This window comes from Solanum pennellii, chromosome 10, assembly GCF_001406875.1.
Source record: "Solanum pennellii chromosome 10, SPENNV200".
Taxonomy (NCBI): domain Eukaryota; kingdom Viridiplantae; phylum Streptophyta; class Magnoliopsida; order Solanales; family Solanaceae; genus Solanum; species Solanum pennellii.
The window spans coordinates 509684-535650 of record NC_028646.1 but is presented as its reverse complement, the minus strand read 5'-3'; the positions used below and the strand labels follow the sequence as shown (position 1 = coordinate 535650).

The following is a 25967-nucleotide window of genomic DNA, read 5'->3' as shown; positions in this document are numbered from 1 at the left end:
TTTCCCCCCCCCCCCCCCCCTTAAATTACGTTCATAAAAACTTGTAATAGCTTACAAATTACACATAAAAAAGGATCAACTGTATTAGACAAATTAGCTCCGTCTGATACGATGAGTCAAAGGTATTCCGAACATATTATTCTTTTCCTTTTGATGTTTAATATCTGTATCTTTTAACATGTTTCGAAATTATTCATATTTAAGGCTTGAATTTAAAAACACTCTAACTATTTATTTGAATTGGACAGTTTATTTATTGTACACAAACGACAAGCAGTTATTTCTAAATCGAAAAAAAAATCAAATGGTCCAACACATTATTTATTTTACAGTTGCAAGTACGTTGGCCACTACATTTTATACAGTGATCATTTATCATAATGGACCGTATGTATAACAAACATCACATGAATAAATCAATTATGATTAAAGAAAAAAACATCAATCATGCAAAGAATTTTTTTAAAAAAAAGAAGAAGCTCTGATTATTGAAATATATTTAGTGTGTACAAACGGATTAATAGAATCGATAATTTATCTTGAAAATTACTTTATCTTAGTATATATTTATTGTATCAAGTGAGCATTTTATAATATTACTTATGGAGAGAATTAATTGCATATATTACAATATTTCTCTTAACCAGCTTGGCCGACTTAGGAGCAAGCTGGAGCTGTATACGAAATATTTCTTTCGTTTTAATTTATATTTTTTAAATTTTAAAATTTATAATTTATAAATAGGAAAAAGGGCTGATATACCCTTCAACTTTGTCATTTGGACCTGATATACCCCTCGTTATGAAAGTAGCTCATATATGCCCTTCTTGTTATACCGACGGCTCACATATACTCCTGCTGTTACAAAATGGCTCACATATACCCTTTATTTAACGGAAGTTAAAAAAATTAGTTTTAAATTTATATTTATCTCTTTTAATTTTTTTTAAAAATTATTTAGGGGTATATATGATTCTTCTATCAAAATTCAAGGTATATTTTAATTTTTTTAATACATAAATTATTTTTTGACTTTTTTTATTATAATTATTTGAGTTTCTTATGCTTATTTTATTTTTTCTTTCATTCCTTTGTTTAAAGAAAAAAGGTTTAAACTATTTTTTTTGTCTATATTGTATTTTGATTTTTGTATTCGAAGAAAAAAATTTAGTCATCTACAATAAGTTTTACAAGAATATTAGTGAAACATAAATAAATTTGATTATCAAAATAATAATTCTAAATTAGTCATTGAAACAAAAAAAGCAAAAAAATATATTTGAAAAGGATTAAATTTACTCATATGAAATTATATATTGTAAAAAAAATTAAATTAAAATTATCTTTTTTTTCATTTTCGTTAGAGAAAAAAGGTATATGTAAGTCATTTATTTATAAGTATGGATATATGTCACTTTCATAACAAGGAATATATCATCTCTAAATAACAAAGTAACAAAGTTAAGGAGTATATCAAACCTTTTTCCCTTTATAAATATATAAATTTCTGTTCGAAAATTGTTCAAACTTTAATAAACAAAATGACAGAGAAAGATGCCAAAACTCATGCATGGCTCTGCAGAAATGCCACACTTCTCAAAGCAACAACACAAACACGTGCTCTCACAGATCACACTGATTCAAACCCAACACCATCATTATACTAAAAGAAAATAAATTATTCTACTTTTTCTAAAAGTTATTCAATCACACAATTCTTTTAGTTTAACCCAAAAGTTATATCGTAATAAAGTTGATAATTACTTTTTTATCTTAGATTTATTAAATTCGAATTATTAGAACATTTTATCATTCAACATCAACTTTAATATAATAACGAATATTGGATAGAACAAAAACTACAAAGGAACTTTTCAACCATTTATCATAAAATATCTAGATGAGTTATCGTATATTGATACAAGTGTTTTTATCCTTAATCAGAGTTTATAAGTTCAAACTTGAAAATTTTATTAAAAATCGATGATACGTAATTCAGATTTACTCGAAATTTTAAGAAGAATATCGAGTGGAAAAAATGATCCGTCTATTGAAAATGTTACCTCTTAATAGATCGTACACAATTTTAATTTAATTGAAATTCTATTGTAGGATAGAAGGATATCGAGTGGAAAAAAACAATTCGTTATGAAATATTCTATCTGTTTTAAGTTATGAGATTTTAACAAATTTATAAGTATATAAATTTTATTTAGAGGTAATTTATAAATATATAAATTTTATTTCAAAAAAATTATTATAAGAATAAATTTTTGGTCAAACTTAAACGGTTACGCTACTTAAATTGGGGACAGAGAGATTAATTGGAAAATGAATTCAACATAGATTTAGGGTTAACTAAACAAAGAAGCAAGAACATGTAAACAAGATTAGTTAATTAATTCCATGCATATTTACATAATCTTCTAAGATTTGTAAAAACCAGAAAAAAAATAATTGAAATTGAGGATTTGATTACCATTTACTTCATTCTATGGCCTGTTGCAGTGTTGCTGCTACAATGGTGTTTCTTGTTTACAGTAGCAGAAGAAAACAGGGGAAACCCAAAAACTCCAGATTTTGAAGAACCTCGAAGAGAGCTGCAAACGGGAACATTCAGAACTGTAGTAACACGAACATTAGCTGAATAGGACCTTTCCACCCCACCTCCATGTTTGTATCTTGGTCCACCATTGAAGCTGCTTGGACTACTTGAGCTTCTTCCTAAGTTGTGGAAAATTATCTTCCCTGAAGAATTCATGCGAGGACTATCATCAATGGAGAGTCCCCGTAGAGTAGAATCAGCTGGTTGTTTGTTTATTGGGCTTCCAGCTAATCGAGTAGGGATTGGATTTTCCGATGACAAAGCTCTATGTTTCACTAATCGGATTCTAGGGGGATTAGGATTGCTATTGTGGTTTGTTTGAGTACTTGGTTTATCAGAATCAAGAGAAAGTCTAGGAAGATCATCGTGTTCATGGCCAGAAGAGGAAGACGATGAAAGAGATAAACGGGAACTAGAAATTGATATGGACTCGTTATCGGAGTCCTTATTGAGCAACGGAAGATGAAGAGACGAATCAACAGTGGATGATTTCGAGCTGCGATTGAGGAAATTCTTCAGAGATTTATGAGCATTGGAGCAGTTTTTTGTAGCTTCGTGCTTGTCATTTTGCAATTTCTTCAACCCTAGTATTTCTCTCCATCGACTAGAACACCTTGGAGCTTTCGGAGAGAACAGATACGGGTCCTTACGAGAAATCTCATTATTTCTCATACGAATTTTCGGCGTCTCCGGCGACCTTACACCGGCAGACGTAGACACAGCCGCCGGACGAACCGTCGGGAGTTGCAGAGGCATTAATTTTCCATCAGAAAAAAGCTCATCCGCCGGTAACATATTCACCGGATCTTCAAGTCGGAACTCGAAATCCACCATTTCATTGACGGAAACTTCCGGATCTAATATTACTTCCGGGTTATCCACAGGTGTTGATATTCTAGGACTCAACCAACCATATGACTTGTACTTGGTCGGAGAACAATCGAGAAAATTCTCCGGCGACACACCGACGTTGTTTATACAAGCTGAAGCCATGGTTTTAATTGGTGAAAAAAACAAAGAAAAAATACCCAAAAACAAACTTGTAGTAAAATCAAATTCTGCAGTTGAAAGAAGAAAGGAGAGGTACCATTTGTATAGAATCCCGAGCAGCTTCAAATCTATGGAGTTTTCAGAGAGAAAGCTAAGCTAGCTAGGGTTTAGAGAGGGGGTTGTGAATATTGTGGAGTTTAGTTTAAGCTAAGCATAGCATAGTAGTAGTATAGTGTAGTGATGAATGGTGATACTAGTAGATTAGAAATGCCACCCGATAGTTCGGTGCATAAATCATTTCGTATTTATATAAATTTTAATAAATAAATGACTTTTACGATTTAATAAATATGATGAAAATCGTACATATAAGTCATAATAACGAATTACATTTTGAAAGATATAATGAAAATCTTATACGATAACTGTTTTCACTATTCGAAACGTATTAATATAAAAGCATAATAGAATAAACATGATCCTTAACTTGGTTTCAGCGAACAACTATGCCTTCCAACTTTGAGCATGTACAAGTAGACACTTAAACTTGTATATAATTAAACAAGTAGACACACGTGTCTTACATGACATAATACATGTAGGACGCCACGTAGGATACAAAATTGTCATGTAGGGCCCATGTAGGACGAATGAGTATATTTGTTCAATTTTATACAAACTTAAGTGTCTAGTTGTATACACCCAAAATTAAGAATCATAATTGTCGATTGACGTCAAGTTAAAAATCATGTTTGTTCATTATGCCTAATATAAATTATAACAAAGAATCATAGTTTGAGTGATATGATGAGACTAATGTATAATAAGAAACAAATGTTCATTTTTTTCATACATCCCATACAAGTGATGTATATGAGTTTCAATTAGCATAATTAAGAAAGATTCAAACTAACTTGAATCATTCATATCATAGTACTAATAATATGTGGATATGATCAATCATATACAAAAATATGGATAGATTACATTAATTGTATAGTAGATGTCTAGTTTACTGTTTGGTTATACAAAAAATATGGATAGATTACATTAATTGTATATTAGAGGTCTAGTTTAGTGTTTTGACCAAAATGAAGGTTGAAAAACATTAGCTAGTACGTAATGGTAGATTTTTTTACTAAAACTTATATAAGGTATAGAGTATAATTAAAAAAACTCGAAAGAAAAAAAAAATCTTACATAAATTATAGCCTAGTTAACATTAACAAACGGTAAATATCATTTTTTAGAGCCGTAAAGAGAAATCATGATGCTATTATCTTTGATCCGTCGTAAAGGAAAAACTTTATTATCATTTGTATTACTTAAATTTTTCGCTTAGTAGCCTAAAAGGCTAACAAATACAATATACACCGAAGAAGGTCGAACTTCGTCCTCCTTCTTCCTCTATATTCTCTTAAACTTATACTCATCGTAATTTTACCTCAATTTATGATGTAAAGTTTACACTAAATAAATGTTATCCTTATATTTAATTTTATCGTTAAAATCTTTTTATATAATAAAATCTCGAGAAAAAAAAAACTAAACTATAATTAAAAATATGATAGTCTTATTTCATCTAAAGCTATAATTTTAACAAATTGAATTAAAGAAATAACTTTTTACTTCATCGAGGCTATTCGAGTGCAAATCATTCAAATTCTTTCTAAAGTACAATAATTAGTAATAGACAAATAGAATTAAACACAAAAAAATATAAGCATATTTATTTTCATACACCCATACAAGTAATAATATGATTAAGAAAGGTTCTATCAATTTAAGTTATTCATGTCACAATAATTCATAGTATATGTGGATATGAACAATCACATATCAAAATCAAACTATAGGATAAATTACATTAATAATGGTGGGGTTCTTGCTTAGTATTTTTGAGCAAATGAGGAGTTGAATTGTGGATATTTAGTCAAAAAAAAAAAATGGATGTGACTTTATTTTTATTATTTTATGATAGAATAAGGGATAATCCAAAAACAAAATTACAAAGAAAAGATAAATACCATAATTTGAGGAGGATGGTTCTTGGAAATATCTGAAAATGAATAAAATATAAAAATGACATGTGCTGCTATTATTTATTTATTTAATTAATTACAATAAGCTTAAATCAACGTGCTATGGAATAATTTTACTCACTATCCAAGATTTCTCCAAATTTCGAGGTAAATCTTGCATCTTATCTCATGTCATAAAAATTATGACGAGAAAATAAATAATTATTTTAATATTTGACTACTTTAATACTCCTTCCATTTCAAAATTAATGACCTAGTTTGAGTTTGAACGGAATTTAAGAAAATAAAGAAATTTTTCTAATTTTGTGGTTCTAAATTAAAGTTATATTAAGTATATCAAAACGCCCTTTAATCTTGTGGTCCTAAATATGTCATGTGGAAAGTTAAAGTTAAAGTATTGCCAAAAATGAAAATGAGTCATTTTTTTGAAAAAAATGAAAAGAAATATGACCATTTTTTAAAAATGGAAGAAGTATATATTTTAGGGAAAATGGAAAAATATTCCCCGAACTATCTTTAATGATATGCAGATATCCTTCGTCATACTTTAGGGACATTGCTGCCCTTGCCGTCCAAAAACTAAAACATATATCGATGGATAAGATTATGACACGTGTATGTCCGTTAGTATAAAGGATATATATGTTCTAGTTTTTGGACGATAGGGGCATCAATGTCGCTAAAGTATGACGGAGGGCATCTGTATGCCATCTACGATAGTTCGGCGACAAATTTATCCTTTTCTCCTATATTTTATATTTGAAATAAAACTAATCTTAATCTCAATATTAACGTATTTAAAATCGTAAATTATATTTTTAAAAAATCTCTATGTCAAATTTAAATGTTATCACATTAAAATAGAGAAAGTATTTATATATATTGAGCTAGATTAATAAATGAAATAATTATTTTTACTTGAAAGAATTCTAGACTTTTCAAGTAAAAAATATTATATACAAACATAGTCACTTTTATAACTTTATTTTAAAACTTGAAAGCATCATTTGGATAACGACTTATAAAGTGTTGGAAAAGACCACTTGTCACTTGTACTTCGTTTTCTTGAGGCTATATGACAAATAGTGGCTAAATACAAATAATTGTAACATAAATTGTCACCTAAAATAATATTACTAATGTTATTTTTTTGAATTTTTACTTGGTGTTCAGAGTCTATATTAGAGTTTAATTAAATATAGATCGCATACTGCAAGATTTATTTGGAGATGATGACTCTAACATGATTTTTTTTTTTCATATTCAAGGCTCGAACTTGAAATCTGTAGTTAAGGGTGAAACAATCTCACTATTGTATTACAATTCATGCTGATATGTTGGTAATGTTGATATAGCAATATTATTTTGTCAAACATCTTTATAACACGGAAAAAATTGAGACGTCAAATTTGTGTTGAAACTAAAATAAGATAAATCAAAAGATGAAGTTAGAATTTTTTTTAGGTATTCTACTACTCTTTTTGACAATTTTTATTATTCTATATCAAATAAGATTTAAATATTAGATAATATTTTAAATACATGATAATTAAATTTTATAATAAGTGAACGAAAACCCTAAAAACAAATAAAAATATTGTAGAGAAAATCAATTATATAAGTTGGATGTAGATATTAGTTGGTGCTAACCTATCCACCTAACCTAACAATTTATGATTTCATAATAAATTTTTACTATTTTCTTATTTTAAATGTTTTAAGAAAAAGATAGTGATCGAGTTTTTTCAATAGATAATGTTAAATAATTAGAAATTTTGATTGAAACAATTTTACAAAATTATAAATATCTTTTTTATTTTAAAATAAACAGATTTTTAATGTATTAAAGTTAAAAAAATAAAAATATTTTAAAAAATAAAATAACATAGATAAAATATCAGTATCATCAAATTCTGAACAAAATGATTTTTCCTTTTCAATAGACCATCAAATTTGAAAAGTAAAAAAAAAAAAAACATCACAATTCATTACTATGAAAACTGAAAAGTCAGTGTTTAATTTAATTCAGTTGAAATAATTATGGAGGAAAGTCTTACTAATCATTTAATTTGATTATGAATAGTGATTAATACCCCCCCTCCCCCCACCCCCTTTTTGTATAATAGAGAGAATAGGAGGGCCAAAGTTTTTTGACCAAAAAAACTAGGAGGAGGGACAAAGTTAAGAAATAATCTCCCAATAAAATACTATGAGAAACAATAAAAATAGTCACTTTTAACTTATCTTATTAGATATTAGATAATTTTACGTGAATATCATAGTGTTAAGAGTTAATGATATTTTATTTTTATATTTTTCAAATTATAAAATTTCGTATATTTAGTGGTATTTGAAGACGTTTTGATATAGAGCGTCCCAGTTTCGAATACATCCTTCAATATCTCGAAACATCGTGTTTTAATTTCGAATACATCACTGAACGTTTCGATATATCACGTATAGTGATGTATCCAAGTTATACATCGCGTATAATGATATATTCAAGAATAAAAGTGAGTAGAGACTTTTGTAAGTTCTTCAAATAATTTTTTTAAAAATATAATAAGATAAGTTCTGTATTTCCATAACTTTTTTCTAATTATTAGCCATTAACTTTTTAAAACTACTAACATTCAATCATTTTAAAAAGAAAATATTTTTAGACACAAATATTTAATTAAAACACAGAATAACTCTAGCAAATATTGTTTGGAATTCAAAGAGTTGGACAAGTGAACCTAAAAAATTATTTATCAAGTCCAAAAGCAAAAAATGATTCACAAAGCTAAATAAATTGCTAGAATTTCAAATCTCATGAATAAAATATGAGGTTTAAATTTTAATAAAATCAAACTAAAGAACAATTGATCAATTGCCACTCAATATGATAAAACTTGTTTTAGGAGGCATTTGTCCATGAAATTCTCCATTTTTTTCTGAAATTGAACTCTAGCCATGTTACTGCTATCTTTTTTCGGGAAAATTTCACAATAAAACATGATCGATCGCTCACTAACGTGGCTATTAATTCTAACACTAAACAAGGTATTAGATTGGGCTTTTTGTTGCTGTTTAGTGAAAAAGGGCTGCTACTTTAAAGCCCAATTTAATTGGAAATTAGCCCAAAAAAATTGAAAATGTGGCTGCTGGGATTCGAGCCCAGGTCTCCACGGCCACAACGTGGAATTCTTACCACTAAACTACAGCCACTTGATATTGCAAAAATTAATTTATTTTATATACTTCCTTTTATTTCAAAATAAGTAATTTTTACATTTTGAAAACTATATTGTACTCTTTGTTTTACCTTGCACATAACTAATTAGTAGTATATTTACGTATGAAAATGATATTTACAAGTCCCACATACATTTGACAACCTTATACTTTTTTTTTAGGTTTGTTACTTATTATTTCATAATGTATCGTATAGTGTTGTATTATTTTAATGTATATAATATTTGGATAAATTATGTTATTTTTTTAAAGTAAAAGTTTTAAATATATTATCGAATTTTGAGAAAAAACTTACTTGTGTCATCTGTTAAAAGTTTGGCTCATCTAAGCATTTTAGTTTGAGAAAAAGTTCATCCCTGACACTATTTGTTAACTGAGATAACATAAATGAGTTAGAATTTTAATGAATGACACATATGAATCTTTCCTCAAAGTCTGGTGACATATTTAAATCTTTCCTCTTTAAGAAATAATTTAATTAATGACGCGGGCAAATCACATTTAACCATGTGTAAAAAATGATTTTACAAAATTAAAACTATTTGAGTTATAAACAATTAATGGATGAGTCTTTTCTCAAACAAAAATGACATAGATGACTAAAACTTTTAACAAATGACATAAATTACGCTTCCTCAAAGTTTGATAACATATTTAAACATTTTCTCTTATTAGAATAATAAATAACTAAGAAGAAAATATTAAGGTAACATACAATCATATTTGATTGTCACATAAAAAAAGATTTATTGAACAAACATGACATTTAAATAACTATACAATCAATATTATATATAGGGCTGTGTATCGGTCAGTTCGGTTCGGTTTTGAAATTTATCGGGTTGGCTTATTGGTTATCGGTTTGTAGTGATGCTAAACCGTTATAGAACCATTAAGATATTGGTTTATCGATTTTTTGATCGTTATCGATTTAACCGTTAAGATTTGACCCAAAAGAAAAAATATTGAAAATCACTTAGAAACAAGACGACAAACCAAATAAACCATGCACTTGAGTTCACAAGTTACATCTTGCTCAAAAACAAACACTTTTATATCGTAGAATAATCAAGTGTTTGAGACAACCAAAAATAAAAGTAGGAAATTAAACTTTAAGTCGAGGACTTTATATACAAAATGGTATAAATATAAATATTTAATTTACTATCGGATTATCGGTTAATCCGTTAAGAAAAACTTTAAACCGTTAAGAACTGATAACCCGATAACAAAAAAAATCAAAACCGTTATCAAAACCACTAAACCAATAACTCAATACTATAAAATAACTCTTTTATCGATTCAGCTTATTAATTTCGGTTCGATTTTGAATAGTCTTAATCAATAACAACCATCTTAAACAAGGAGTTGATAAATTTTTCGAGTTTAAAAAATGAAACATATATTTAATATAAATATAAATATAAATTTAGTCGGATTTCGACGAACCCCCATCCCCATAGGAAGAAAGAGTGCATTTGAGCGGCTACACAACAACCGACTGCAGCGAGTACAACTACAAATTGCGTGTTTTTTTCTCAATTGAAAAACTTTTGGAGTTTGCAGAAATGAGGTCGTCGTCTTCTTCAAAGCAAGCTGCAGATAACAGCCGTGGTATTAATGGTCACATCTTGACTCTTCATCAACGCCTTTATCATGCTCTCAATCTCGGCACTAGGTAAACATAACTTCATATATTTTTCTTACAGTTTTTCTCTTACAGCATTTCATATAGTATTCGAATGTGTTGGGTCCTGATTTGATGTAGATGATAATATTTATTGGTTCTTGGTTTATTGATTGATTGGAGATTGGGGAATTTTGAAAATTATTGAGACTCTGATGTTTCTATGAGATTTATTGAAGCTCCTAGAGCTTTGGTTCAACTGCACGAGATGTGTTGGTGAACCTAAGTGTGGTGTTTAAATGGATAGGGGTAGAGGTATGGGTTCTGTATCTGCTGAGTTTCCAAGCTGGAACAATAGATTTTTGGTCATAAAGGAACCACCTTAAGCTTTGTAGGAAAATTATGTGGTTTACATGAGGTTAACTGTTAGATATTATGAGTGTGCATAAATTTTGCATACCCTTAATGCAACTGAGAGGAAAGTTGCACAGTCTTTGCCAAATTCCTGGCTCCGCCACTGTGTGGATTTCTCGTCAGCTCTTGTTGCAAAACGTCTCACTGTAAGGGGTCACAGGGTGGAGCAATGGTCTCGGAAGCGAGTTTGATATATTGTGGTACTTGTCCAGGTGAATTTCAACTGGTTATTGTAAAAAGATGCTTGTTTGACTAACAGAAACGTTGCACTGAGCTGCATAGTGTTGAGCCAGTCTTTTGGGCAATCAATTTTGGCTGTAAACGAAGTTTGAAAGACGCACAAATGGTAGTAAAGAAGTTAAAGGAATTTAAATTCTGAAGCCTAGTAAGCTTATGTGGCACATTGAGTTGTTCCAAGCTAAACAATCCACCAAGAGTACAGAATTGACTTTTGGATGGGTGTAAAGGATTCCTGCCGACTCTCATTGTTAACTGCATATTCAAATTTGAAGCATAGGTTTCTATATGCTTATAGAAAATGGGATTTGCAGGGTCAAACAGAATTTGAAGGGTCCTAGCTTATGTCATGCGTTCGATACAAAATCTCACATATATTGCTTCATCTAGTGGCCCCTAGGTGCTTGTTGGAGCTGCTGAACCCTTTTTTTAAAAGTTATTTGAAAGGGGTTCAACAGCCTATTGCCACTACTTGGAATTCAGTTGAAAGAACAAAATGGACAAATAGGTCGGGATGCAATGGCGAAGGGGAAATTGCAAGTCCTGTTTCCCACCACACTTTAACAGCATATCAGAGTTGTTCTTCATTTTCTTTATAGAATTAATTTATCCTCTTTTTATTACTGCTATCAGTTGTTCAATCAATCACCTCTTCTCAAACCAAAGTAGTTGGGGTTGTTTATATGAATCCTCTTAACATTTTTCACAAAAAAAGTCCATTTGCCTTTGGATGTAACTGATAGCTATATTTCATTTATCTGAAAAATGGACAGCGCTGAATTAGCTACTAACTTCACTAGAACAGGGACTTGAATAACAGCGGAATTTAGGGTCGATAATCAGAGTGAGCATCATTCTCATGATTTTCACTTGATATGCAATAGACCTATATTCTCTATCCAGTGTTCCTCAAATGCCATACTTGAAACACCATTTGCTCCTATGGACAGTGAAAACTGAAGACATAATAAGTGCATGTTTCTATTGGGCCGACAATCATTCAAATATGACACATCCTATTCTTTACTACGTTGGTTGTTTCTTGTAGATGTTGCGATGACAAGGGTCAAAAGTGGCAGTATTCTGATAATGAGACACAAAGACTTGTGGTTCGTTCAGTTGATGCATTTCTTGATAGTATATCTGCTGAATCATTACAACACCAAGTTGTGAAGGTAATTCGTCTTCCACTTACTAATCTTGTATAATTTTGGAGAGCACTTGATCTCGTATTTTTGTCATTTGGATCACCTATCATCTGTTGCTAAGAACGAGCAAGAGACAGAAATGAACTGCAACTTGGAGATGCATCATGTTCATGCACTTTTTGATTTTGCCTTTGTTATGCAAAAGAAAATTTTGGGAAACCTTAAGCCTTCCTGAATAAATTGAACTGGAATAATAGATCCATGTGATGAAAATCACACAGAAGGGCAATACCGCCCAGTGTACTAAGCTCCTACTATGCACATCCGGATCACCTTGCTCCCCAAAAATTTACCTCTATTTACAAAAAAGAGCGGTGAATTTTGGTTGCCTTTGTAACAGCGAGCTTTGATGTGAATTCTCCGGTTGAGATGCCCAACCTCTTATACCGAAACCAAAAGATTAGATTCCAGATAGTTGATTTCTTTCCTATGAAAAACACATAGTTGTGATTATTTTAACTTGTGGATACTGGTATTTAAAAAAGAACCTTCTACCAATACTTTCCTTCTCACTAATTTTCTCTTGTTTTCCTTTTAAAAGCATAATCATAAGTATTTCAAATTCATTATTTTATTTTTGGGAGGCAGTATTGTTTTGTGTCTCTTACGGGGATCAACCTATTTGAATAACTTTCTGCCTCTGTTATTTTCTTTTCATATCAGGAATCAGTTGGTGACATTGTTGGAGCTGTAGGAAGTATTCTAGCATCAAAAAGTGAAGCCACAATGAGATTGGCCTCAGATGTTACTGTTAAGATCGTCCGCATGATACCAAGTTCAATGCTGCAGCCTCACTTTTCCAATCTCATTCATCCTTTGTCATCCTTGTTAAGTTTCCGGGAATTACGAGTCGCCATATCTTGTGCCTCGGCCTTGAATTTGATTTTGGCAAATCTGACTTCTAAAAGAGAGAAAGAGGTATGGGAGATTTTAAAATCCACAAATGTGGTTGGTGATCTAGTTGAAAATGTAAAAGGATACTCCACTGAAAATAAGGCAACTGAGTATTTTCAAGAGATGGCTTCTCTGCTAAGTAAAATTTTGTGGCGTTGGCCTCCTTCTCGGTTTCATGTTTGGACTGATAAGAAATTGTTTAGTACCTTGGATACTGTCAAGCTCAACCCTGACCGCTCCATCAAAGTTGCTGTTATGCAGCTATTTTCTGCTTTAGGTATTCATATATCCTGCAAATTTCTTACCTTTCTCCTTTCTGTGGCTTAGAGCCTTAGACTCATGATATTGCATTCTTACTTTGGGTTGCAGCTCTATGCGGCAATGGAACTAATAAGCTTTTGGAGGATGGAGAAGGTCTTGTAAAAATTATGGTGGACAGTTTGGACAGTTCAAACCCGTATACCATCCAGATAGAGGGATTAAGACTTGCTCAATGTTTAATGGTAGCAATTGACACTAAATTGTTATCCTTTATCCTGTTTAGGAGCTCAAGTTTTTTTGTGTCGCTTACATTGATATATTTTAATTGCTCAGACAAATGAACAAGGATGTTCAAAGATTATTAAATTGTCTTGTGAGCCTATTGTGAAAGCCATTATTACCTTAATGAATAACTGGAGTTTGGATGCTGGAAAGCTTGCTAAGGGTCAAATGTCCATATTAGTTGAGGCATGTCGTTTAGCTCTGATCACTCATTGGGAAGGGGACCACCACTTCTATTTTTGGAAGGCAGGAGTTGATAGGGTTCTTCTTAGACTTATCACAGGAAATTCTGACACAACTCAGCAGTCTCTACAAAGCTTATCTCTACAAGAACAAATCATCAAGTTAGAAGAGGTCGTTGATACAGATGTTCTTCTTCCACTGAGACCGTTTGTTTGGGATATCCTTGGATGCCTCACAGCAAATTGTATGGAAGATTTCTTCCCAAAGATGCATGGAAATGAGACCGTGTTTAATGTTCTCGTTGTTTGTGCATGGTAATCAAACCGAAGATCTTGGTACAATTTTAATTTTCTCCAAATTTATTATATATGTATACACATACACACACCACATACATATTACATATATATATATATATATATATGTGTATGTGTCGGTATATATATTAAAGTTATTTTGTTTACAGCATGTAAAAATGTAGAAACTCCTAGCGAGTGTATTTTGACATGAGAATTTTCCCTCATCACTGTTATGCGCTTCTGCTTGTTTTTGTCTTTGAAAGCTTGGCCTTCGTGGACTCTATCCGCACCTCTCGCCAAATTTCCCAAGGGAATGCTTGTCATTCATCAGAGAGTGAACCAGCATCTAGAGCAGTCCTTATGATGATTTATTCTCCCAGCAAGTACATTTCTTCCAAAACAAGATTCATACTATCTGAAGTTCTGGCACTGAAGGGAAAAGACTATGTGGGATATTTACTGGATAGTTTGAAAGCCACATCTTCTGGAAACAAGTTTGGAATACCGAGTAATTTTAGACTTGTCATAAACTTGACAAGTCTGGCATGTTATTCAGCTCTGCCAAAATATCAGAAGCATGTAATTCAGCATGGAGGAATAGACATTCTGTCGAGCTTCATTAGTTGGTGGTTTGACAATCCTGTCCACCTAAATAGATCTAGTGTGGCAACTCATGTGCAAAACGGTTTCAGTGGAAGGACTTGTTGCTGGACTTCTCCAGAAGATTGGGAAGGTGAAGATATGCTTTTACTTTTTGGACTTGTGGCTCTTGCTGAATTGATAAATGTGGAAAATCGCTGTGGCATCTTTCAGAATCAGATGGATTTGCGAGCTTCTTTTATTAGAGATCTCCAGGAGATCTGCATAAACAATTCTTACTCCGGACCACGATGGTACGCTGCTTATATTCTTCGCCATCTTGGATTATATGGTTTTCCAAGTAAGTTTGGGAGAGAATTTCGGGAGCTCCTTACTGACAATGAGCATTCTGATGTGGAACTTATCATTAAAAATCAGGAACCTGTGCGTGTCCATGGTGTTATTCTTCTGGTTAGATGCCCATCACTATTACCTCCTGAAGTATTGCTTAAAGAGAAAGCATTTGATTCTTCTTTTAAGCAGGACTCAGATTCATGCAATAGGTTAATCACCAAAGTTCGCCTCTCAGCTCATGTTGATTGCCAGTCATTGACGAAGTTATTAGAGTATATTTATTCGGGATCCTTTGAAGCAGGAGAAGACCTTGTGAAGAAAATGAAAATTTTAGCCAAACATTGCAATTTGCAATCTCTAGTACAATTGCTCTGTGGAAGCAATCTGAAATGGGGAACTCCATTCCCAAGCTTTGACTTTACCTCTGCTCTTGAGCCAGCTGGACGTAATTTTTCGTATGAATCCTTTTTTCACTATTCATTTTGGGTATTTGTATGTCGTGTTAGACTTAGGGACTTTATTTGTGTCTTTTTGGCTTAAATTCTCTTCCAGAACTCATCTTTATGTTGTGGTGGATGCACGGAGTTGCTTTAGCTTTATCTAGATATAATAGTTTATTTAGCATGAGGCTGATCACTGGCCGACAGCCTGCAGACGTTATTAATGGATATCATTTGAATCTATCCTTAATGTGTGAAGTATGTTTATAGATAAATACTAAAAGACTTCCTGATATGAGCTGTTGGAATTTTCATCGACTTCTCTACTGTGTTAGCTATGTAGAGACACCTGAAGGTGTTTTAACTTTTAGTAATATTTTTGTTGTATATTAATATATGCTTTTTGTATAGACTAAGATATGACAATTTTTGGCCTTTTCCGCTTGCAAATCAGGGACATTATTTTGGAGGCTGAAACTTCGGGACCAAGTAATCAGGACTGCAGTTATTGCTCCATATCTGTTTTACACCTGCATGTTCACAAAGTTATACTGTGGCCAAGTTGTGAATACTTACGAGCCCTCTTTCAGTCAGGAATGCAAGAAAGGTATTCCAAATAAGTTGCTTTAACATTATGTGGATTCATAGTTATAACATGGTTTACTCCACAGTTGGATCAATTGCTAATACGTAGGATTTTTCATGGCTGTACAGATACTTTAATAGCTTGATCAATATGAATTTGTGACTTCTTAGCAGTTTAAATGCAAGCGTAAAACATCTCTCAAGATATCTTATTCTGTATACTGGTTGCTCAGAAGATTATGTTAATTTATGACCATAGCTCTCAATTCTTGTGCTCCTCCCGGCTTTTCTACATTATGTGCTTATGACTGATTATTCCTTCCCATTTATTGGCTTGGGTTGCATGAAATCAGTTTATGACGATACTTTTTTCTGTCCAGAATTTCCCCATGTACATGTTCAGATTAATGCAGAATCAGCTGAGATATCATTTGGCTAAAGGTTGTGAAGTATATGATTGTAGCTCTGAAGAAATTTTTGACTAGAAATGATTATGTATTATTGAGACAATATTTTCTCCTGTTGGTGCATATGCTAGGTTTGGTATTCTTACTGAACCTAGTTCTAATAAGTGTCAGCCGATTCCGCTTTCTCAAGTTTAGAAGTAGTTTTTCTTTCTTTCTGAAGGTAGAATGTTACCAAAAGAAAAATAACTACACTATGGAGTTTTTTCTTTATTTCTGTTGCTACATGTCTTTCTCCTTTTTTCTCCCAAATGTTTGGCTAATACTACATTTTCTGCTTTTGTTTCAGCCATTCACTGATCATCAAGGTGCCAGTTTGTTGGGATTCCTTGGTTAAGTTAGTCAGCTGGTTCTATTCTGGTGAGTTGCCTCGACCAATATCTGGCTGTCTATGGGATAATCTGAGCAAGGAGGAAAAGCTAAGTGAACTCGAGCCCTATGTGGAACTATGTTCGCTTGCTCAATTCTGGCTCTTAGAAGACTTGCATGAAAAATGTTTTAAACTGATTGTGTCCATTTTAGATTCCTGTCAGTACTTGTCTATAAAAATTATCCAGATGGCTGCTAACCTCAATCAATGGAAGCTAGTTGAAGTTGCAGCTGAGTATCTAGCCCCTATGTATCATCATCTACGTAACTCAAGCGAGTTTGATGCATTGGATGAGCATCTCATTGAAATTGTCCGTGCTGCCTCTGTTCAGTTTTCTCAAAGAAATGGACACTTGGTCACATTGACATGATGTTTCTAGTCAGATTTTAGATAATACGTCTTTTTGGACATGGACAACATACTTTCCAGACATTGAAAAGAACAGAGATCGGTTGAGTTAAGGTGTTCATTAATAGTTTGAACGATGCGATGGACATACTTCACTATCTGTCCACTCAAGGTATTGCAAGCAAATGGCTTGATATTCAGTTTGGAAGTCTTCTAACTCAATCAATCAATATTGACAAGCTGTCATGATCGATTATCAGCAACTCTGTGTTTGAGCTGATATGGGAACTTCTCCACGAGAAATATACTTGTACAGCTCTGTATCTGCTTTGATTATACAACTTCTGAACTTCGTGAGCTTCATCTGTTATAAGCCTAAAGTACGCGTGGTGTTAAGACCTTGTTCATTTTCGCTCAACCAGAGTAAGGACATTCGAGCCATTGCCTCTTGTTGCTGTCCCTGCTTTGATTGTTATCTGTATGTCATACATAGTCCACATTAAGGAAACAATGTACATATAATGGCTAGTTTACTGATCTTTGTTGTGAGCCATAATTTGCTGTGTGGTGGCTGGCGTTAAGTAATGGTTTCCTATAGCTCAAATTACATCCTTTTTAGGATGTCATTTCCTCAAAAAATGTCTCTCAACTATCTCAAACTCTGACTTTATATTACTTGTTGTATACATTAATCTTTACTTTGAAGTTTCATGTTCAAATCGGATTTTTTTTCTATCTGTTCAAATCTTAATAAATATAGTTGATAATTATTAATCGAGATATGCACAACATAATTAAAAGTGGTATTAGTACAAATGCAAACAAATAATTTGTCTAAATGTGTACGAACTAGAATTAGAAAATCAAAATGGCAAGTGTAGTAGGAAATTTAGTATGTGTATAGTCATTTATTAATTAATAATCCTTTATTTAGTATGGTTTTAAGTTTATGTATGATTGATCTATGTTATTTAGTATTATAGGGTATATACCTAAATAATACTTCTTTCTTTTTTTTAAAAAAATGGTCTAGTTCGACTTGGAACGGAGTTTAAGAAAAGAAAGAAGACTTTTTAATCTTGTTGTTCTAAATTAAAGTTATGTCAAATGTACAAAAATGCCTTTTAATCTTGTGGTCCTAAACATAATACGTGGAAAGTTAAAATTAAAGTGTTATAAAAAAAGGAAAAGGGTTATTTTTTTTGAAACAAACTAAAAAGGAAATAAAGATATTTTTTTTGATACGGAGAAAGTAGCAAACTGTTGTATTAGTTATACAAAAACTATTAATACATAAATAAACATGATTAAGAACAGAATTGCTCTTAGTATATTTAATCAAATAATAACTAAAAATATATCTAAACATTACTAATCCAAGTATTACGAAATATTTATTAAATGATTAATGTGTACTCTACCAAACGACCCGTAAGTACTAGTGAATACTCTTTGGGGATACAGCCCACTTCGGCCCATTTGTGTTTCGGGGCTAGAAGCTGATAACCTTTTTGTCCAAATGTACTCTGTCGACAGTTCTCTCTGTTGTTAGGGTTTATCACTGGGGTTTCGGAGTAAGCTGTTGCCAATGGCGAAACCAGGTCGAGGCCGTGCGGCTTCACCGTCAGGCTCGTCTTCTCGTTCCCGTTCCCGTTCCCGTTCACGGTCTCGTTCTTACACTCCTTCAAACTCTCGCTCCTCAAGTTCGCGTTCTCCATCTCGATCTAGATCCCGCTCCGGATCAATTTCTTCATCTTCCTCTGCTTCCCGGAGTGCAAGTTCTCGCAGCCCTAGTCGTCGCCCTCCATCTCAACGAAAAAGGTTTTTACTCTCTTTAAAATGTGTATTAGTTGCATAATGCATTTTTATAGTAATTTCCCGCTTTGTCTTGTTTATTACGTGATATTGGTAGTTTGAGATTCGTATGTCATCAGAATGTCTGATGTCGGAGAGTTAACTTGCAAACTATGGAGGACTGAATGAAATAAGCCCAAATATGTTTTAATTTCTTTGAATTGAGGTGAAGTAGTTGCTGCTGTTGGTTAATGTGCTTATGGCTGCTTGAATTATGTTAGATTCGCAAGGTTTATGACGTAGAGGAGTCTTACGGTTGAAGTAGAGTCGGGCACAAGTAGCACCGAGTCGCATTAACATTGCTAGTTGCTTTTGTTGTTGCTGAATCTGAGTTCTGATTGTCGGCTGGTTAGATATAGAATGGATATATATTCTGTAGTTTTGCATCTCAAACATTATATAGGTCAAGAGGCTATTTTTGCTATGTAATTCATAGTTGTTCCATACCTTTCCACTGTCTGAAGAGTGTTAAGCTGCGTCCTCTAATTCCTGGGCCATGTGACATAACTCTCTGCTGCACTTCGTTTCTGCAAGTGCAGATAGCTTATATTTGATAATTTATGGCATTTCCTGCTGCTTTTCTTAAGTTATTCCAACATGCAAGTAGCAAAACTAGAACATTGGTTGCATTGGTTTTGCTTTGAATGACTTTCTTCCATTTAGACAACAAGAAGCTGATCTCAATCCTCCGCGACTGTATAAAATAGATTTGGAAACACAACTCAAGGGTGTAACATAGTGGTCAAAGAAGTGGGCGAAAATCTTGGAGACCAAGTTTCAAATCCAACAGAGACAAAAGACATTATGTTGTTTATTTCTTTCCATCTGTCTAAGCTAGATATCTAAGTATTGATAGACAGAGTCATCCGATACGTGAGGTAGCAGGTTCTTGCTTGTGGCGAAATTGAGGTAGGCGCACTACTGGAATAGAAAACTGGAAACAAGAAATACTATGGTTAATCTTGAAGATTGGCCTCTTTTTTGTCGTCATATATTTTTGTTTGTTTGTTATGGAGCTTAGACAGGTTGGACTAGCATGAAAATTTCTTGAAATGTTGCTGTTCTATTAGTTTTCTATCTTGCAAAATAGCTAAAGTACTTCTCCAATCATCCTATTTCTGAATGATCCTAAACCCTATCCTTTATTGTTTATATGGTTTTGTTAGCCCTGCTGGAGTATCTAAGCGAGGCCGCTCGCCGCCGCCACCACCAGAGTCTAAGAAAGCTTCTCCACCTCCAAGGTAATGTTGTTTGTTTTTAAGCGGAGATTCGACTTTGGTTTATTCATTGAATAACTACTTACAAACCTCTTCCATAACATCCAAATTTCTGTTTTTTTTGGGGGATACCTTTCTTTTCTTGGCTTTGTTTTTCTCCTCTTCCAAATGAAATAAACACACACTAGGGTGCTGGGATATTGTGAGCTATTTTGAATGTGGACTCAGTTGCATTTATCAGATCTGTTTTTGGAGAATGCATTGCAGCTGGCCACGATTGTTCATAAATGATTTCGAATGCTCTTCAATTCCTTTCCATCCCAAGTACTCATAGACATGCGTGCTGTTGGTGCAACATTCAGCTATGCATCACATCCATTTTGGATGCAGTTGATAAAGATAGTTACTAATACCAATATCTTCTGATGATGCAAAAACGTTACTGCATGTAGAACTTTGGACATATGCATTGATAGGCTTTTTGATGTGTAACACTTGGGATCTGATTCCAGGAAAGTGTCTCCTATACCTGAGTCGCGTGTAATTCATGTGGATCAACTCAGCAGGAATGTCAATGAAAACCATTTGAAAGAAATATTTGGTATGTTCTGCACTTCTTTTTGATTAGGTGAAGTTTATTTTGCCTGGGTTGTAGAAATTCTACTCTAAGCTAGGGTTGTAACTGTCAACTGATAACCCAACAGCCCGTCCAGGGTAAATAGCCCATTATATCAGGTCCGTACAGAAGAACCTAACGGAACTGAAATTCGGTTTGGTATTTGGTATTTCACCAAGTGAAGAGTCTAAAACCAAGAATTGAACGCCAACTTCTAGTTCATTACTGTGAAATGGTCCAACCTTTTGGTTATAGATTCTATTTATTCTGTTTATTTAGCCTGTTTATATGTCAGACGTTCTAGTCTAACCCTGTTATTACAAGTTAGTTGACGAGCACAAACACACTATAGATTTAGCGCTTCATGTTCTCAAAAAAAAAGAACTATAGATCTAGCGCTTCACTAGTCAAAGATAGTATAGCATAAAGATCGTCTCCACAGAGTTTGGTACAAATAAAAATTCAATGAAATCTTGCTAATTGTTATTTAGGAGATCAAGAGAAGAGAGTTGGTTGTGGTTATTAACCATGACTATAGACTATTTGTAACTTAAAACAATTGGTAAATACAATGCTTAATAAAAATAATAGAAGATAGGGTACAAAACGGAACAGGTGCATAATGATAGCTGGAATTCTATCGTATTTGATCACATCTAAAGTTTTATCTATTCTCTCGAATTTGATAGTTGATTAGAGTAATCATAAAGTTTGGATTTCTCTTCCAAGTTAATCTCAAGTTTAAGAATAAACTAATTATATATTATAGTGATCCTAATATGCAAGAACATGTTATGTATTATTCTTGAGGAAATAATGTCCATTGACTATTCCCTAGAATTCAATCAATAATTGTCAACAAGCTTTTTCGATTACTTAGAAAAGATTTATTAGTTCAATCCGAACAAGACTATACAACAATATTCATAACTATTCCTCTTTCGAATAAATAAGATAATGAATAAAGTTGCAATTCAATTCAACTCCCATAACAAGTTCAAGCATTATAATGGAAATCAAAATCCCAAACATATTTATCAATACACTCACCATCTTAAGAAACTACTCCAGGGAGGAGAATAAATCTACTTAGAACAAGGAAGAACAAAAAGACATAACAACCACACTCTTAATCCCAACTTCTGTTTTAGATTTGAGTGGTGTACCATGTTTTCCTTCTCTCCTTCATAACCTAGTCTTTTTCTTGCTCTTATTCTCGATGCCCTATCTCTGGGACAAGTTCCAAACTCAGCATAGTGTCTCATGCGAAATCCCGGAATTACTCCTTGATTTGGTGATCTGCACGACTCTGCCTTGTGGGCCCCGGGCCGACCAGCACGCGGAGGACCAGTGGCTTTTAAGCCTTTCATCTTTGCTGCATGCCGGTAGCTTCAGTCTGCACGGTTGCACTGCTTCGCAGTGGAACAGCATTTTGCATTTTTCTGCTCTTTTCCTTCCTTTACTATTACCTGTTGGCCTTTTCCACTAATCACATTCAAACTTGAATTGGCAACACCTGAACATACAAAAGGTTGACAAATAATGGCAAAATTCACATCCTTAACTGTCTAAAAACTAGCTCATTTCATTGCCCAACATTAGTAACAGTTCAAGTAAAGATAATTTTTTTAAAATGTTCTTTTGGAAGCCAGGGTATGCTTAGTATCCTCATGGCGACTGAGTCAGTTTTTCATTAATGGGTTCTCCCAGCAGTAGCTCTAGTGTAATCAAGCCAATCAACATGCCTGTGCGGTGCGCTAGTTCCAGTGTATATTAATCCATGTACAATAAATAAATGGGAATAAAAGAGTTGAACAAAATTGTTCAGAAAATAGAATTTCCAGGTTTACAGGAAATGATTGACTGAATGCCATCGGCAATTTGATGTTGCTCTGTCCATCTCATGATCTTCATGATGGTTGATGTCTGTAACTTTTCCTTTTCTCAGGTAATTTTGGTGAAATTCTGCATGTGCAGTTGGCCATTGATCATGTTGTAAGTTAACAAGTGCCATATCTTTCGACGGTGTACAACTTATGTGATCCCCCCACCCGCGCCCCCTTTATTTTTTTTTCTTTCTAATATAAGAATTCACTTGTTGCAGGTTAATCTTCCCAAAGGGTTTGCTTATGTTGAGTTCAAGACTAGAATTGATGCTGAGAAAGCCCAACTACACATGGATGGTGTATGGTTTAAGATTTTTACATTCAGTTGGTTATTGCATCCAATCATTTTTATTTTTGTAATGAGGGATTAACTAAAATATTTGGTTGGTGTTAATGCAGGCTCAGATTGATGGGAAAGTAGTTCATGCCAGGTTTACCCTTCCTGAGCGAAAGAAGGCTGCCTCACCTCCAAGGGCTGTTGCAACTTCCTCAAGAAGAGATGCTCCGAGAACTGATAATGCCCCTGTTGATGTGGAGAAAGATGGACCAAAACGGCAACAAGAGTGTATGATACCCTTGTTATATTAGGAATTGTTCATTGTGTCTGTATGATGCATTGTTTAATTTGGTTTACTTTGATATAATCAGTATCTCCTCGTCGAAAGCCTGCCTCTTCACCTCGGAGGTCCCCTATAGGACGAAGAGGGTCTCCTAGACGTGGGCCAGATTCTCCTGTTCGCCGTCGAGCAAATTCTCCTTTTAGGCGTGGCAGTCCACCGCCCCACAGGAGGAGGCCTGCATCTCCCATGAGGCGCCGTTCACCATCCCCTCCACTAAGACGTCATCGGACACCTCCTAGGTTGGGTATTTCACATTTGCGTTTGAAATCTTGGAATTTTGATGTGTACCTTTACTGATTAAATCTTCAGCAGGGGCTCTCCCAGAAGAATTCGTGGCAGTCCTGTTAGAAGACGTTCTCCCCTTCCGCCAAGGCGACGGTGAGTTAGCATTTTGATTTCATAAACTTGAATAGTTGAAGTAAATGTTGAAAATATCTTTTCCTATGCTCCATAACTATAAAGTCCCTTAATGGTTCGCATAATGCTGTAGCCTGTAGGGATAAACCTGATGTTACGTACTTCAAAGAGGTTCTTTTAATTGTTAAACATGTGTGGTAGCTTAGATATGTCTGATATATATATATATAAATACATATATACATACTTGATTTATGCCATCTGTTACTGTTGAAATAGTGTTGTCCATGATAGGTGACAATTGCTTTTATTGTTAGTAGATGCAATGCTTGTTATGTTGAAAATATAGTTCTTTGTAGCCTGTACTATTTTAAATACTTCGTTTTGTGTTAACTAATGTATTTTCATAACTGACAGTGGTAGTTCATGGTATCTTTGTCTCCTTGTCTTTGTTTGTAGTTCTCCACGACGTGCTAGAAGTCCACCCAGAAGATCTCCGATTGGTCGTCGGTCCCGTTCACCTATTAGAAGGCCTCTCCGGTCACGATCAAGATCCATTTCTCCTAGGCGGTAATACATAAATTTGTATCATCTTTGTCACTAAAATGTTTTAGTGTCTAATTACAGCTAATTTTGTGTTATTTCTTTGAATTAGTGGGTCTGTTGCCATTATGTGTGGTCAGTAGTTCTCCTTTTATGCCTCTCTTGCTCAATTTAAACGTACATACTTTTGGGCACCTCTTACATTGCATGTTCTGATGCCTGGTTTCTTTCTATTGTGTGTATTTAATTACTATGACCATATTATCAAGAACACAACGCTATAAAATTTCTGAAAGAAGGCAGTTTCTTGTTTATATGAACAAGCAGTACTTATTTGTGAATGCTTCATGTATAGGGGAAGGGGTCCAGCTGCAAGACGTGGGAGGTCATCATCCTACTCTTCTTCTCCCAGTCCTCGCAAGGTCTGTGTTTGGTTGGGTTTTTAATTTAACAAACTTACCGTTTAGATTATTTTTTCCTTTGGGGTCAACACTTAAGATTGTTTGATGTGGATGTAATTTGCTTATTGGTTTAGGGACCCCGCAAGATTTCAAAGAGTCGCAGTCCTAAGAGAAGGTGGGTTCCGTGTAATCTCTTGCTATTGTTTTGGATTCTTGCTATAATTAGTCATTCATATGGTAGGTTTTTCCTTCCACTTGGATAAAGGTTAACTCCAGAGCCACAAGACACTTGCAGATGGTTTTGCAATCTTAGTATAGAAACGACTGATGATTATGTTTGTTGTTATTATGTTGGTTATGATATGCTGGTGCTTCAATAAAATGCAGGCCTTTTAGAGGTAGGAGCCCCAGCAACAGTAACAGCAGCAGTTCGCCACCTCGTAAGCCCTAGGTTTGTTGCTCTTGCAAGGAATCCGCGACATGTACGTCCTTAACGGATGAGCTTTGAATCTTAATTCTGCTGGAGAAAGGAGCCCCTTAGTACACTTGATTACTTCATTTGAACGTATGAATGTGAATTCTTTTAATGATTGTATACTGATGTCCAAATTCACATTATTTTGGTTAGTTGCATTGCTGTGCCTCAGATATCTTCCAACGACAGTAAACATATTAATTGAAAATGTTAGTTACTGTGAATCTTTTCTCGTATCCGCACTTTAAATTTGATTAATTACTTTACATTATCACTAATATGTTTCAAAATATTGCTTCTACTCCATTTTATCTTTCATAGTTTCTTCTTTTAAAATTATTTTAGTAGAGAAATGATTTCAATCTGTTGCATTTGGGGTTTAATTATACGGGTGAATAGGGTAGTTTGATGATTAATACTTGGAATGAGCTGTTAGCCGAAGTGATGAGAATAATGGTTCCCCATCAATCAAGTCCATGGCATCTACAAATTAAGATTCTAAACTACCAGACTTAGTATTTAATTAGTTGCCCACGTTGTATAGGATTGTTGAATTGATTTAGAACTTTAGACAATAAC

General features: G+C 33.5%; 3 protein-coding genes and 1 non-coding gene across 10 annotated transcripts; 2 read left to right on the top strand and 2 right to left on the bottom strand.

Moving 5' to 3' along the window:
- Window positions 1–2374: 2374 nt before the first annotated feature.
- Window positions 2375–3835, bottom strand: LOC107032427. Of its 2 annotated transcripts, XM_027912098.1 has the most exons (2): window positions 3693–3832; window positions 2375–3588 (listed from the first exon to the last, which is right to left on the bottom strand). In XM_027912098.1, exon 2 carries the CDS (start codon window positions 3437–3439, stop codon window positions 2483–2485), a length of 957 nt encoding a protein of 318 aa, XP_027767899.1. In that variant the 5' UTR covers window positions 3440–3588; window positions 3693–3832; the 3' UTR covers window positions 2375–2482. The 2 variants fall into 2 exon arrangements, with proteins under 2 accessions (XP_027767899.1, XP_015089513.1); XM_015234027.2 differs by having other exon boundaries at window positions 2375–3835.
- A 4940-nt stretch (window positions 3836–8775) lies between these two features.
- TRNAH-GUG lies at window positions 8776–8847 on the bottom strand. The gene has a single exon. It is a non-coding gene; the product is annotated as a tRNA-His (tRNA).
- Window positions 8848–10324: 1477 nt separating this feature from the next.
- LOC107002779 (BTB/POZ domain-containing protein At1g04390) lies at window positions 10325–18124 on the top strand. Of its 4 annotated transcripts, none has more exons than XR_003574848.1 (9): window positions 10325–10552; window positions 12201–12327; window positions 13024–13531; window positions 13624–13757; window positions 13849–14294; window positions 14543–15657; window positions 16107–16259; window positions 16618–16864; window positions 16991–17132. XR_003574848.1 is itself a non-coding variant. In XM_015200946.2 (8 exons), exons 1-8 carry the CDS (start codon window positions 10443–10445, stop codon window positions 17439–17441), a joined length of 3054 nt encoding a protein of 1017 aa, XP_015056432.1. In that variant the 5' UTR covers window positions 10325–10442; the 3' UTR covers window positions 17442–18124. The 4 variants fall into 4 exon arrangements, 2 of the variants coding, with proteins under 2 accessions (XP_015056432.1, XP_027768257.1); XR_003574849.1 differs by having other exon boundaries at window positions 14543–15667; XM_015200946.2 differs by lacking the exon at window positions 16618–16864 and having other exon boundaries at window positions 14543–15667; window positions 16991–18124.
- Window positions 18125–18910: 786 nt separating this feature from the next.
- LOC107002561 (serine/arginine-rich splicing factor SR45) lies at window positions 18911–25612 on the top strand. Of its 3 annotated transcripts, none has more exons than XM_027912485.1 (12): window positions 18911–19240; window positions 20440–20514; window positions 21003–21091; window positions 23055–23101; window positions 23211–23291; window positions 23392–23557; window positions 23641–23851; window positions 23937–23990; window positions 24429–24539; window positions 24868–24934; window positions 25048–25088; window positions 25301–25612. In XM_027912485.1, the coding sequence occupies exons 1-12, from the start codon at window positions 19008–19010 to the stop codon at window positions 25362–25364; spliced, it is 1239 nt and encodes a 412-aa protein (XP_027768286.1). In that variant the 5' UTR covers window positions 18911–19007; the 3' UTR covers window positions 25365–25612. The 3 variants fall into 3 exon arrangements, with proteins under 3 accessions (XP_027768286.1, XP_027768285.1, XP_015056109.2); XM_027912484.1 differs by having other exon boundaries at window positions 23922–23990; XM_015200623.2 differs by having other exon boundaries at window positions 18913–19240; window positions 23925–23990.
- Window positions 25613–25967: the final 355 nt, after the last annotated feature.

Coding starts and splice junctions, on each gene's coding strand:
- LOC107032427 (XM_015234027.2), bottom strand. CDS start 3,598: ATGGCTTCAGCTTGTATAAACAACGTCGGTGTGTCGCCGGAGAATTTT.
- LOC107002779 (XM_015200946.2), top strand. CDS start 10,443: ATGAGGTCGTCGTCTTCTTCAAAGCAAGCTGCAGATAACAGCCGTGGT. Junction 14,295..14,542: donor GTTCTCGTTGTTTGTGCATG/GTAATCAAACCG, acceptor TGTCTTTGAAAG/CTTGGCCTTCGTGGACTCTA. Junction 15,668..16,106: donor CCAGCTGGACGTAATTTTTC/GTATGAATCCTT, acceptor CTTGCAAATCAG/GGACATTATTTTGGAGGCTG.
- LOC107002561 (XM_027912484.1), top strand. CDS start 19,008: ATGGCGAAACCAGGTCGAGGCCGTGCGGCTTCACCGTCAGGCTCGTCT. Junction 23,991..24,428: donor CCCCTTCCGCCAAGGCGACG/GTGAGTTAGCAT, acceptor CTTTGTTTGTAG/TTCTCCACGACGTGCTAGAA. Junction 25,089..25,300: donor AGTCGCAGTCCTAAGAGAAG/GTGGGTTCCGTG, acceptor AATAAAATGCAG/GCCTTTTAGAGGTAGGAGCC.